A 15,331-nucleotide genomic window follows, 5' to 3' on the forward strand; every position below is an offset into this window, starting at 1 on the left:
CTCCCTTCCATGTGTGTGTGCCTGGTCTTCTGTGAAAGCACAGATGGAAGTTGTTTGCAGGACAATTCAGCGCTGATTGCTTACAATAAATTAAAAAGTTGAGTCAAAAGCAATCTAAAATCCATCTCCTTGATTGGAAGTGGATATTCCGGGAATGCCCAACACCGAGCAAATCACGTCCTACACAAAGTGATTTCAGCAAACTCAATTTGAGACGTCTCAACAGAGGGGAGGGGGGCTCCAAACAGAACAGTTTGACTTGAAATAAACCCCAGGAAAATGTTGACAGGGAAGGGAAGGGAAGGGAAGGGAAGGGAAGGGAAGGGAAGGGAAGGGAAGGGAAGGGAAGGGAAGGGAAGGGAAGGGAAGGGAAGGGAAGGGAAGGGAAGGGAAGGGAAGGGAAGGGAAGGGAAGGGAAGGGAAGGGAAGGGAAGGGAAGGGAAGGGAAGGGAAGGGAAGGGAAGGGAAGGGAAGGGAAGGGAAGGGAAGGGAAGGGAAGGGAAGGGAAGGGAAGGGAAGGGAAGGGAAGGGAAGGGAAGGCAAGGGAAGGGAAGGGAAGGGAAGGGAAGGGAAGGGAAGGGAAGGGAAGGGAAGGGAAGGGAAGGGAAGGTTTGCAGCTCACCCCTCCAACCCTCTCGAAGTGCGAGGCGTCCCTCTGGAAGTCTGTGCGGGTCCCGTTGAAGTACCAGGTGAAGCTGATGTCCAGCAGGGGATCGTGCTGTACCTGGCAGGGCAGCACCACGCTCTCCCCCACCATCACATCCATGTTGGAAGGTGCCATGGTGATCCTGGTGGGCTCTGCAGGGAGCACAGACATGGGTTATTGGGTTTTTCTGCATTGCTGAACTTTGCCTGCCCCTGATATCCCCCCCCCTGTATTCCTGGGATGGGATCAGTGACAGCAAAGATGCATTCCCAGGGCTGGGAATGCTGCCTGGAGCTTTGTGTCCTTGCATTTCCCAGCAGGAGCTGCTGGGCACTGGGAAGGTGAATTTGAGCCTTCTGGGTGCAGCCAAGTCACTCCAGCAGCTGAACCCACAGGCAGGAATTGCCATCCCACAGCTGGGGGTGTAGCCCTGGTTCTGTGCCTGAAATGTTTTAGTTTTCTGAAATTCTTTTCCCAAAGGGTTTTCTGTAAACAAGAGAAGTGTTTTTGTAAATGTAACTGTGTTTACATTCTGTCCGTAGGAGGGACTTCTTGCTGTCCCTCTGCTCTGACCAATGGGAGTGAAGAGGTTTGTCTTTGTGTCACCAATCAGATTGGTCTGTGTGAAATAGTATAAAAGGGAGACACATCCCAAAAATAAAGGAGTCATTTTCAGCCTTCTGAAATTGGAGTTTGTGTCGTTGTGGTGTAAAACAACGTCAGGTGGCTCTCAGCAATCCCACTGTGCTTTGAAGCAGCAGCAGCCACTGGGCAGATGAAGGGGTGGGAGTAAGAGAAAGCCCCCAGAAATAATCCCCTAATAAACCCCAGAAACTGGAGGAAATCCCCTTAAGGAAGAGCACACTGGATTATCTGGGTCCATGCATCACACAGAACATAAATAGTGTCATTAAGAGCAGCTGTTTGTTATTCCAGAATCACATTAACGGAGGAAAAATTTCAGCTACTGTAAATATTTTTAAAATAAAATTTAATTCTAGGAATTCTCTGTCTATAATTCTATTATTTGTATATAAAGGGACATGAATCATTTAGGAGCACTGGCTGGAAACATGAAGCTGTTAATTCACTGAACAAAATAATTCTGTTTGGACCTATGAGATATACAGGATCTGTAATGCACTGGGAGATTAGATAATTCTGAGTTTGGGAAATCTTTCAGGTATTAAAATGTTTGAAAAAAAAAAAAACATGATGAGAGAAGACATTTTTTCAGATAAACTTCACAAACTCCTGGCTCTTTTAATCCAGTATCTCAACCAGCAGCCAGGAATGGATGACTTGGAGGAAGGATCCCTCTGAACAACACTTCTGTATAAAATTTGCTTTTGAAAGGCTGTGCTCTGCTGCCCATGGAGTCTCTGAATGCTCCCCTGCAGCTGGAATTTCCACCACATCTTTTTCCATAAGCAAACAGCATTTAAACCTCTTTTGGGCAAAACAGATTTTCAACTGGCATATAAAATTACCTCGAAGATTTTTTTTTTTTTTTTTTGATTGACATGTTTTTTTCATAACAAATTAAAAACCCCCACGAACTTAAAAGCATAATTGCACTATTTAGTGTTTGGAGAAGTGAGAGGAGGGAGGGAAACATTCAGAACTCCCTCACATCTGAGAAATATCTTTGTCAAAGACAGAAAACTCCCTCAGCGTCTTTTCAACTAATAAAAAAGAGCTGTAACAGCTATCCTTTTATCTTTATACATTAAATAAATAACTCCTCATAGTCTTTATGTTTTACCACGTCACTCCTGAGGCTGCAATTCCAGCTCCTGTGTCCCAGCTCACCCACCTGTGACTATCAAGCTGGTGGAGCCCTTGGCTGTTCCAAACTGGTTTGTGGCCAGGCAGGTGTAGCTGCCAGCGTCCCCCTTGGTGACGTTGGCGATCCTCAGTCCTCCATCCTTCAACAGTGTGATCCTAAAAAAAAGTCACCAGGAGGTTTTAAAAGTGGCAGAATTTACAGACAGAATGTTTCAATGCTTTACTGTTATCTCAGATATGTTAAACTGTATTGACAATTAAGAGGAAAGTGAGCTCTACCCCAGCTGAAACCAGGACAACCAAAATTTGGAAATTGTGTGATCATCCACTGACAACACACAACAAACCTGAACACAACCACTTATTCAGACATATCATTTTGGACACCAGCAGAACCAGTTTTTTTAAGAGATGTGGGCACATGTGTGTGTGTGTGAAAGAGAGAAATCCCACATGAGCTCCATCATTTTTAGCTGCTCCAATTGAAACTGGAATAATTTTCAGCTCCTTTGTTGTTTACCTCAAGCAATCTTGCGGAGCAACTTTGAAATAACTGTGATTACCATGACAACTCCATGGGATTGTTCATCAACTTCCTTTGTGGAAGGACCTCCAGGACAGAAAATTCCCTTCACCTCACACAAGTTTTCAGAGCATGGAAAAGCAGGAAGGTGCTTATAAGAGATGGGGACAGAAGAAAACCCACAGCAGTGACAGGGACAGAGGACAGAGAATGTCCCCACAGCAGAGGTGACATCCCAGACAGCAGCTCTGGGGGGATCTAAGGTGGATTTGACTCCCTCTTTCCCTATTTCTTGTCCTCCCATCTGTTCTATCCACAGCTGCAGGGATTTCGACCCCAAGACAACCTGCAGCAGCAAAATAACTGAATATACACAAAAACGTCCCCAGTAATTAACAAAAAGTTGATTTTTCTGATAATGCCCAAGTCAAAAGAGCTTCAGAGCTTTTCTCTCACATCCCATTAACCCATCTGAGAGGCCCCAAGCTGGAGCACAGCACCTTGGCTGGGTGGTGGTTTGGAAATGCCCTGAACTGAGCTACAGGATGAACAGAGCAGCAAACAAAACCCTCTCCAGGCCAAGCTGTGCCTGCACCAGCTGGAGTCTTGCTCGGTTTTCAGGGGAAAAACCAGCTGAAAAGGCAGAAAATGTCATCAAACTTCACCCTCAGTGGCATCACTGCCACCTCCCCTCCCTGAGAAGAGCTGGGAGGGTTTTTCCTGCCCACTTGCACCTGCCTCGTTATTAACCTGCTGCTTTATTCAGTATAAAAGGAATGAATTCATTACACACCTCTGCTGCTCTATTTTCAATGTTCTTTCGAGGCAAAATGATGTCACTGGATCCCTGTCACTCATCCCAGCTGAGCTCTGAATTCTGCTGTGTTGGGATAAACTCTGCACAACCCTGACCCCAGGCTGGGGTGGCTCAGTGTCCTCTCCAGGTGACAAGTGACAAGGACCAGAGGAAAAGCCAGGGAGGCTCAGATTGGATTTTGGAGAAAACTTCTTCATGAAATGGGCATCAAGGGTTCAGAGATCTTACCCTGCACACCCAAACCCACATTCCCTAAATGCAAACCCCAGCAGTGGGAGTCCCCCAGGGCTCTGGAATTGCACTGCCCCACTCCCTGGACAGCAAATTCATCCTCAAAGCCCCATGGAGGCTGTTCTGAACCTGTGGAAGGAGGAATCTGGACTCCTGCACTGCTCTGTACAAGGAAACAGAGTTTTTGGAATTACAGTACAGAAATGTATACACAACTCTTAAACGCTTTTTTCCCTTAATTAGCTCAAATTGCATTTTGTATTTCCTTAAAAAGGGTGTTCCAGCTCTCGGTGCTGCAGCTGAGCTGCTCTTCCTCTGGGCATAGGTGCTGCAATAATAAAATTAGCAGATGCAAATTACCAGAGATAACAAGTCACCCTGTTAGAACAACAGACAAAAGCACCTTATTGGGGTGAGAAAAGAGAGCTGTAAACAGGCAGTTTAATCCATTTATAACCACAACAGCATCCTCAGGTACCTCAGCTGATGTGGTGGCATTTCAGGCTGTTATTTATTATTTTTTTCAAGGGAGGATGTGCCTCACCAGTGACTTCCCTGAGGTTCATTAACTTGTTTTTGCAAAAAAAAATTCCTAAAGTCATATTTGGCTGCACTTCATGTTAGAGGGAACATTTAAAATTAATTAAACCGCGCCATATGGTTTATAGGTATTTTAAATGTGTTAAAGACATGAGTGATACATTTTATAGGTAATTAGGATGACATCAAAAAAGGGTGTTAAAATATATCAATTATGGTTACAAGCAAGTGCTGTTGCACTTTCTGGATGAGGCTTCATCTACTTTGATGCAGTTTCCAACAGAAAAAAATAGAAAACTAAAGAAACCCCAAGTGTCGACAAAGGCGAAGATCAAACAAAGGAAAAAGCAGGATCAGGGAATAAACCTGAAAATGTCTATTGTTTAATTAAAATGAATCACTTTTAGAGTGCTCTGAGCTACCTGCAAGCCTGGCTTGCCTGAAATAATTAAACAGAAAGCTTATTAAAACCCAGATATAATTAAGAATCTCTTTTTTTTTTTTTTCTAGAATTAAAAACAAAAAGCAAACAATACACCAAAAATAAAAATAAATTTCAGAAAAATATTATAGTCGAAATAAAATCTTTACTGGTAAATTAGAAAAAGAGCAATGCTCCGCTTTTTCCAATTACAAAACAGTAAATGCAGCTCAAGAGCCTATGGATAAACCTAAACCCCAAATTAGCTCTGCTTTTAGTTTATTTCTATTTATATTTTAGAATTATTCATCATTCACACACGGTGCTGGAACTCTGCCAGGGAGAGACCCAGACCTGTGACACACAAAAATAACAATCCAGCCTTTGCCATCCCCTACAGCTGCTTCTCCAAAATATTTTGATGAAGGCCAGCAATTTTCCATGGAAATTCCATTTTCTGCACCTTTCTGACATCCTGAATGGCACAAAACCTTTATCCCCTTAAAATAACCATGGGGGGAGTGATGGTCCTAAATCCACCTCAATTCCAGCTGGGGATGAATTTAGGATCTGTTTGGTCATCAGCTCAAAGTATCATTGCCAAACTCATCATCTCTCACTAATTCCTGAGCAAAACTGGGGGGAAATTGGTGTTTGGGGAGAATTTTTTTTCTCTACAGTCAAATAAAACCCCCTTGACTCCCATCCACACCCTGACACTGAGCTCAGCAGGATGGGGACAAAGATTAAACAACTTCAGGACTTTGGGGTTCCTGATTGGAGTGAAAGAAATTTTACCTCTTTATGGACTTATTTAAAAATGACACCTCTTTATATATTGATATTTGGAGAGGGAACACAGAACGTGCCTCAGGATCCACTGAAATCATTAATGCAGCTGTTAACGACCGCAAACTCTCCATCCTCCCAAGGCAGAGCTTTATTACTGAATTATCAGACATCACCAAACTCAGGAATCACTGCCTGATCCATTTGTCAGATTATTCAGAATTTATAAAAAAAGCAACTATTTTAGAGCCCTATTGATATGGTAATAAACACAAACATGTTCCTTTCCAGTCCATAACACTTCAGTGCAAAAGGAACGGTGGAAAAGTGGGTCAAAACTGCCTTTTAATGTATCAATCAAACTCCAACTCAATTAAAGCAGATTAATTAACAGGCAAGTCAGCAAAAAAAAAAAAAAAAAAGAAATCCTATGCAAGTCCTGGTAAGTAAATGCATTACTTTTCACATCACAGCATTTCAAATTGTTACATAAAATGAATAAAAATATCTAATTCAAACTGCAGGGAAGCTAAAATCATTAACTAATTCTTCTAAGCACAGTGCAATTTTTTGTCAGGAATTATTTCCTTCCTCCTTTAATTTGCCATCACTTGGCCACAAGGAAAAGCTGCTAAAACTGGAGTTTTCCTGAGGGAATTGCACTGGGAAGTCTTTTAGTCAAGTTTTTACAGCAACTTCTCATCTTTTTCCAGTCTTGGTAAATTTAGAAACATCTTGGTATAAAGGTGAGTTTGTTTAAAGGTGAAATTCTGCTCTGCATTTTCACAAAATCCTGGTTTTTTAACCCTCTTCTGGTCAGGTATTGAGGAGTTCAGACCCACCAGAGCCCACAGGCAGCGACTGTCAAGTAGGAATTGAAAATTAAAAGTCATGTTCATATATAAAACATTAGGGAAATCTTGGGAGGGGTGATGTCTGGGTCGCAGCTATTTTAGTATTTATTCTGGTTTTGGTGAGTTAAACCAGCATCAGGAGCATTTAACCTTGGTGAAAACATCTAATCCTCCTTTTCTGGAGGATAAAAAGACAACAAAAATTCATCCAGCTGGAGGTTGGAGCTGTCTCAGGCACCCAATAAATTTAATTCCCATTTTCTGTCTTTCCCTCTGCATGTTGGCCTATGCTTTCCCTTCTCTCTGCACTCCATTGCTCTTTAATGTTTAGTTCTCTTTATTAAAGATATTCCAGGGGAAAAAAAAATAAAAAATGAATCACGTATTTTGCAAAATTAACAAGAAACAAGATTGCTTTCTTCAATGCTGAGCGATTTCTCAGCCCAGAGCTCATGAATCCATTTTGAATTATATTTCCTCCCCTCCACGAGACACACTATATTCAGCTCATTTAATTAAAATTTACTGAGTCATTATCCAAATCTTCTACATAAGGAAAAAGCAGCAGCATTTAAAAATAAATTAAGAACACGAGCAACAGTGCCATCAAAATGAAACTCTCTGAGGCTTCACTAAAGCATTGTGGTCAGTGCTCTGATGACAAGAAATTCATGTATTTTTGCTTTATTTTCATTATTCGAATAGGAGTTTTCTTAAGACATTAAGAAATGTAATTAAAATTAAAACTTCTGCCTCCCCACCACCTCTCCCAGGTGTTGTCCATGCTGGACTTTCCTTGTGGGAGGAACTTGTTCTTCCTCTCTGCTGCAATTAAAAAAGAGAAAATCCTCCCCACCAGATTTCTCCACTGGAAAGGGAGTTAGTTAATGGCTGAGAAAAAAAAATGTGCTGCTAATTTAAAACCCTTTCCTGAATTGCAGGAATTGAGGAGCTGCATGAAATCCACGGATTGCAATTATTCACAGCAGACAGTAATGAACTCCGGGGTTTTCTGCAGAGAGACACACTCTGCTCTTCTCCGAAGGCAACTTCACTTCACTCAGATTAATTCAGGATTACTGCCTGCTTATTGTGCTTCCTCTGGAAGCCATTTACAGCATGTTGTCAAAAATACACACTCTGGGTCATATTTTGGAATTACCTGCACTTGGCAGAAGTCACAGCTGTAATTTATGTTCATAAACCTAAGCAGGCAGCATCACATTCAATTCATTTTTGGGATTTTTCATTTCAATCTCTTCAGCCTGGTACTATCACCCCAAATGAAACTGGCACCATTCTGCTTTTTATGGAAATGGAACAGGGACAAAATTATTTAGGAATTTTCCTAAATGGATAAAATCAGGAGCTTCATAAAAAGCAATCATGAAATAAAAAAAAAAAAAGATTGAGATCCATCAAAAGGCAACAAGTTTCACATAAATTTTAGAGGTCGTAATTTAATTTAATACATTAGTATTGTTTAATTAAAGGCTGGAAGCATTCAATAACCAAGTGGTGCTGTTTTGAAAGGGATTTTGCTCGCCTGCTTGCAGCCAGGGAGGCTGTGGCACCATGTCCAGCCCTGCAACAACAGATGCCCCAACTTGTGCCAAATTGTCACATTTGACAACACTTAACACCAGAACACATGAAAACCCCTGTGAGCAAAGGGCAAAGGTGACTGCCCAGAGATTCTGGGTACAAGGAGACAGCTCCAGCCTCATGATGGGACAAATAAAAGTCTCCACTGCACTCTCTCCAGGTTTTATCTATCTGGGAGAAACTTCTGTGTATAGAAATTACAAAGAAAATCACAATGTGGTGTTTTACAAGAATAGGACCAGAATTTTGTCTGATTTGGAAGCAGGTTCCTGATGCCAGGCTAAGCTTTGTACAAATCAGCACCCAGTCCTAGAGGAGCAGGGACACAACCCTTAAACCACCCCACAGTGCCCTGGCAATCCTCACTCACAACACACATTGTTGTTTCCCCAGTCTCATGTCTGACCTTCTGGACATTCTCTGTCCATGAATGATGTGATGTGACCCCAGAGTGTTCCATGAGGAACAGGCACAGCCTGCCCCACTGCTCCCAGCAAACACTGGGAGCCTCCAGAGCTGCTGCTGGGTCTAGCTCAGACAGAGGAGCTGACCTGGGGCCAGAGTGAACTCCCCAAAAACCAGCTGAGGCTCCTCTGAGCCTGTCCTGAGCACTGAAGTGTGCTCACTGACTGTATCCATGCCAAATCAGACCTGTAACCATCTCCATCACACCTTTCCTCCAAGGAGCTTCTCTGCTGCCCCAGTTTACCCCCAACTCCCAGTTTGTGTAAATACTGAAATGGAGAACAAAGGCTGGAATGTCAGCAATGCCCACAGTGGGAGAGATGCAAACCCAAAAGCTGCTCCAGAGCACAGAGGGACAGCCCTGCATTCCCTTTTTATACAATTTAATCAGCACACGTGTGCAGTCTCAGTTTATGACTAATTCAATAATGCTTTAATGGGTATTGCTGGGAAAAAAACCCATTTGCATGTTGTTGGAAATCAAGAGCTGGGGGCCTGGGTGAATCACAAACTCTCCCCAGGGAATTACAATCCCCAAACACATCCACTGCCACGTAAACAATGATGACATCTGTTATCCCTGGTAGGATCATGGCTGCTTGAAAAGAACCTGGAAGTGCCTTTTTCTTATTCTTTTCATGTTTCCACCTGCTATTCCTGACCTCCCAATTAACTTTTCTTTCTTTTCTCAGCTGTATCATCCCCATGGCTGTAACACACCTCAGCTGCTCCTTCGCCAACATTTTCAGAGCATTTTGCTGAAGCCTTTTAATGCTTTGGTACAGGCTTTGCATTCCCAGTTTTCTATCAGTACCTGGCTCTGTCTAAATCAGGCCCAACTCTGCATGAAACTGAAAAACAAAATCTGACCCTTGATCTTAGAGAAAACACCACACTTGCACTCTCAGTGCTCTCATACCATCACAAAAAAAAAAAAAAAAAAAAAAAAAAAAAAAAAAAAAAAAAAAAAAAAACCAAAAAAACCCACAACAACAACAAGCAAAAAAATCCCCAGCCAGACTTCAGAGAGACTTTACAAGTGTTTGGGTCTTCAGCTGACATTGCTGCATAAAATGACACACAAAAGCTTCTTGTAAGATTAAAACAAATAAACCAAGGTGACGTGATACCTTTCGTTTTCGCGCAGCTGCTCACCTCCCTTCTTCCAGGAGCATTTGGCCTTAGGGAAAGCCTTGGGTTTGCACTCAAAGTCAACTGTGCTGCCTATCTGAACCTGGATCAGCCTCTTCATTGGACTCTTGGAAAAATCTGGAGCAGAAGCTAAAACAGAAGGGGCAGCAGCAGTGAAATAAAGCACTTTTAAGGATATTAATGATGCTACTACTCAGCACTTACAGGAGCACTTCTCAGACTCCAAACATAATTAACACCATTAATTAGTGCAGACAGATCCTTTATTGGGCAATTAGGCATTTTCTCCTCCTTTTTTGTACCTCATCCTGCTACCAGAGGATTCAGCTGTGCAGGTGAGCACCCAACAACCAAGCACAGAAGATCCCAGTGACAGAAGCCCAATGGATTCAATGAGTGCTCAGCACCTGCCCAAGAGGATGCTCTGCTGAAAGCAGCAGATTTATCTCATCAATCTCATCAACACCACACCAGGAGTCTCACTGAACCTCAGGGAACTTCAAGGTTCCCAGTTTCATGTGCCAATGCATGTCAGACAACAGGAAATGACAGTGCAGCACACTCTGAGTGAAGTTTTCATGAACTAAGTTTGGAAAAGGCTGGTGGCTTCTCCCTGCAGTAACACTGAACTTGGAAAGGAAGTTCAGTGTTTGAGGAGAGCAGGGCTGAAGGAGAGTGTGCTAATCAACACCACAAAGGGAAAAACCTGTGTCCCAACACACAGAAGTGTTACAGCTTAGTCTGGACTGTGCTGGAGGGAGAAACTGCACAAGTGTGAGTGTGTCAGCCCTCAGCACAGGCAGGTTGGGTGGAGGGCTGAATGTCACTGCTGTCCCTGGCTCCTGAAGGGCTGCACACAGAAGTTTTTAACTCCTTGGTGTCCTGAGCCCCACACAGAGGTTTCTAACCCCATGGTGTCCTGAGCCCCACACAGAGGTTTCTAACCCCATGGTGTCCTGAGCCTCACACAGAGGTTTTTAACCCCATGGTGTCCTGAGCCCCACACAGAGCTGAGATCAGCTGATGCCCCTCAAGAGGTTTCAATCCTTCTGCCCAAACCCCATCCCTGCTCTTCCCCTCGTGAATAATTTATCCTGCTCTGCTTTAAATGAATGATTGGCCTGTAAATCCTCTGGCAGCAGATGACTCAACTCCTCAGCTCTGCAGATAAAGACATCAGGTTGACAAAAAAACCGTTTTATTTCAGTGACAGCAGATGAGTGAGTTAAACCTGAGGGGGTGTGGAGAGAGATAATGAGGTTTATGTTTTAGTGAAAAAAGGAACATCTTACCTACAACCCTGAGCTCTGCACTCGAAGAGATGACACCATGTTTATTTTCAGCTATGCACTGGTATCTGCCAGAATCTGTCAGATTTAGATTTGATATTGTAAGTGCACCATTTTCAATTTGGATCCTTCCCTGAATATTAAGAAAAATATCTTTATTGATGATATATTTCCTGTGAAAAATTTAAAATAAGTAAGGAACAGAGACAGGACAGCATAAACACAATGAATAGGGAAAATGCAAAATCATCATCATGAAAACAGCTCTGAAAGAAGTGACATGACTGCATCATGGCACAGCAATGGTGATCAGATATGGAGATCAATGCAGGGTATGAAGTCATTCTTCAAATTTGCCCAGTTGCAATCCCAAATGCCCTTTTATTTCTCCCTACCAGCCCCCTCAGACAGACCAGAGTATCCAAACTGTGCAGATGGCATTGGCATTTCACACTATTTAGAGATTTTGCATGTGCCATTGCTAATGAGCTCTCTCCTAACACTGTGCAGAAAAAACTCCATCAGCCATTAAACCAAAGGCACAAACTGAAGTGCCTTGGAGCCAGCAAGGCACTGGGTCTCCTCACCTTGCTTATTCTTGGAAAACTCAATTACAGCCAAATGTGACTAATCTGAGTGGCAGAACCGGCGAGAAAAGGAACCAGGGAGAAAGACAAAACCAAAGGAGCAACAGCTTTGGGGAAAACCAGAGACACAGTAAGGGACAAAACCCCAAAACCTGCCCAAAAGTGTTTGCTAAGGGCTGTTTTTTGGATCTGGACCCGGCTTAGGAAGCCCAGTGCAATCACTCCCCTCCTGCCTCGTGCCAAGGGCAGCACAGGGAGACTCCAGGACAGCTCAGCTCCTTCCCTGCCAGGTCCTGTCCCAGCTGAGTGAGAGGGGCTCATCCAGACACACAGAAAACAACCCCAAAGAGGAAAAAAGCTGAGTCTCCATGTCCTGGTCTCCTCTCCAGCATCCCAAGCTGCTGCTTGTAGAAAAGATTTGTTCATGGAGCAGGGGAGAGCTGAGTGGAACAAGCCCAAGAGAGGTTTGTGAAGGAGGAATCCCAGCACAAGGAATTACTGCAGTCAAGGAGCAGAAGACCCCTGATCCCTGCACACAGAGAACTCCTCTGGGGTCTCCTCAGGGCTGGTTCTCCAAGAGTTCCTTCACTATTTCCAGAGAAGTCACATTCCTGCCCTGACATCACATCAAAAGGCTGGACAGGGACACTCCAAAGTGGAGAAATTGGGAGACTGAACAATTCCAAGGTATTTTTGTCCTTCCTGAGGTGAAAAAAGCCCATTACCTCAGTGACTCTGTATGACACAGCAGCAATGCTCTTAAATCACCCAGGGGAGATTCTGTGCTCCCTCATTTAACCTGTCCACAAACACCACCATTCCTTTCAGCCAGCACGGATGGAAGAAATGCTTTCCAGTGCTCTGCTCCTTTCTCAGAACCATCCAGGGAATTCACCTGAGCAATCCCTTTCTTCCCCAAAAGCCAGGGCTGACACAAGGACTGGCCAAGGGCAAAAGTGCCTGGAGTTCATATTCCTGACAACCTGAACTGCTTTCCAATGAAGCAGTGAGATTAAAAATCAATAAATAAGGGGTATCACATCCTGTTCTGCATTTCTGATCTTTCACCTTCTAAGTTCAACCTCTTTTCCCTGTCACCAAACGCAAGACTTCCAATTAATTTACTATGATAACTGCATTAAAGCAAATATCTGTATTATGTTGCTGTTTGTATTCTGTTCTTTGGAACAACTAGTGGTAAACCCAGGAATCTTCAAGGGTTTTTTCAAGAAGTTGGAAAATCTTTTCCTACTACCTTTAATGAAATGCCAGCTGCAAATACAGTAAAATAATTCGAGCTCTCCATCCCTTATTTATAGTTCTTTATTTAGAACATTATTAAACTTCCTTTTCTAGTCTCAAGCTTCCTTTTCCAGTCATTCCTTACACGTTTCTTTCTCTGGTTCTATTGCTTTTGAATCTGCTTTTAGCTGGAATATTTTTGTACAACGTAATTTGTCTTTGCAGCTTTTGAGGCTTCATCAGGATGCCCTCAAAAAACACAAACCCAATATCAAAAATTTCTTTTGATTAACACCAGGAACTTTTGGATTCTCCAGTTTGGCAGGGATATTATTAATTTCACACAGCACCACTTTTCCCAAGCAGAATGTTACCTCTATTGCCAGCTGCTCTCCGTTCTTCAGCCACCTGTAGGATGGTTTGGGTTTCCCACTCGCTCTGCAGTCCCAGTACAAGGTGTCCTCCACAGCAACTTCCACATCCTTTATGGTCTGGACCCAGTGAGGCTTTGCTGCAGATAAAAAACACAACAAAACCCTCCCAGGTTATTGCTCCAGAGCAGAATCAAAGGGTTAATAGGCAGAGAACTCATGAATTTTCTGCCCAGACCCATCTGTACCAACAAAGCCTTTCACTGCTCCTGCTCCAAGCCCCCAGATAAAAAAATTAACTTATTATTCCTCTTACACATTTTTATTATGAGCACTAAACCAGAAGAAAATTGAGAGTGCAGATCACTAAAGCCGGACTAGTGAAACCAATATTAAAATCACTAATGATTAAACAACATCATTTTGCAATCAAGGCAAATGTAAGAGAAAGACATTAATGGCAAGACTGAAATTAAATAAGTGATGTGGCTAAATCATCAAATTAATGCTGAAGAGAATCCTTTAAGTCGTAAAAAAAAAAATAATGGTATGCCAGCCTTAGTGCTAAATACCATTTAAATTGTTTTCTAATGCAAGGCAGCACTTAACTGGATGAAAACATGGATATATGAGATTGTTTTTGAAAGCAGAAGTCTTGGCACAGAATTTGGGTAACGCAAACCAGTAGAATGAAGTCCATAAAAATCGCTATTTTTTAAGCCAGAATTTGATGCAGTAATACCATACATCCTTCAGAATTACCCAAAATACAGTTAAAACTGTGAAGATATTTAAAACATCTGTAACAGATTTCACAGGAAGGAGAAGGCTCACTTGGCAAATGAACACCAAGGCATGAAAGACAGCAGTAATTTATTTTTATTCCTTTAGTGCTGTTTCACACATCACTTCAACACTGTTTCATAGGTAATTTGTGAATTTTCTTTGACTTTATTTAAGTTACCAGGAAGTTCATAATCTCTGCCTATGCTATTTCCCCAAGAAAATAAAAATTCTGGACATTGCTTATGGAAAGAACAGATGACAGAGCAGGATGAAACTTGGCTGCAAACTCTTAGCTATGGGCAAAGAAATTTCCAGACTCAATTTGCTTATCTTAAATCAGTAATTCAGGAAAAATCTCATACCACCCTGGTATGAAAACAACTATGAGAAAACAAATCCCTGGTGATGCAGGAAAACATTATTAAATACACGAGTTTAGGAAGCACAGAAGGTCAGATGAATTCCCACTGAACTTCCCACTACAATGGAGCTCCAGCAGCAATTAACTGGGGCCAGGGTGATTAATGATGTGCCCATGGGCAGAGCTGAGAGCTGAACCTTCCACTGCCACGGGCACAGCACCAGCCAAGCCAGATCTAGATGAGGGTTGGCACTAATTTAATTTTTAAAGATTCCTTGTTTCCCAGCATGGAAATTTCCTCTCAAACCCAGGTTCTGCAATGCAGTGAGAAAAGACCTCAACACGACCATGGTGCAGCACCAGGCTTTTATGATAATGATTATTGATCTAGTTATGATTTATGTATCCGTATTTAGGGTTAACTTCTTACAGAGGAACTTCCTAAAATGCATTCACTTGAGGTTTTAACTACTAATAAATACTGGAATTCAACCAATATTTGCTGGCAGTGAAACCCTCTGAATATTACTTTTTTCCCCCCCATATCCCCATGAGGATTAACACCTTCCACTGATTTGGGGATAATTTCATTTTTTGCACCCTCTTTATCAAGGCCAGCTACAAAAGACAGGGTGACCTGATCTTTGTGTGACATGGATGTGCAATTTCACTGCTATGAACTGGGGTTAAATCTTCAAAGTTCACATCACAACGCTGGAGTTCAGCCCTTGCTTCATCTCACATTATCACTTGCCCCACTTGCCAAGGGAGTGAAAGCTCAGGGCTCCAGGGAATGAGCTCCCTGCACTTTGCACACCTAAATATTTATGCAACGTTCAGCAGTGCCTGAATTACTGATGGATC

General features: G+C 42.6%; 1 protein-coding gene across 1 annotated transcript in view; it reads right to left on the minus strand.

Moving 5' to 3' along the window:
• The window catches only part of LOC310913676 (contactin-3-like), a gene marked incomplete at its 5' end in the record, with an annotated part of 76,117 nt that overhangs the window by 14,587 nt on the left and 46,199 nt on the right, over positions 1–15,331 (minus strand). The window contains 5 exons of the mRNA XM_083869291.1: positions 623–798; positions 2,463–2,590; positions 9,810–9,960; positions 11,124–11,253; positions 13,324–13,460. Coding sequence (XP_083725417.1) covers positions 623–798; positions 2,463–2,590; positions 9,810–9,960; positions 11,124–11,253; positions 13,324–13,460 — 722 coding nt within the window. The remainder of the gene's footprint in view (positions 1–622; positions 799–2,462; positions 2,591–9,809; positions 9,961–11,123; positions 11,254–13,323; positions 13,461–15,331) is intronic.

The sequence above is a fragment of the Zosterops lateralis genome, assembly GCF_965231275.1.
Source record: "Zosterops lateralis genome assembly, chromosome: 11".
In the NCBI taxonomy this organism is placed as follows: domain Eukaryota; kingdom Metazoa; phylum Chordata; class Aves; order Passeriformes; family Zosteropidae; genus Zosterops; species Zosterops lateralis.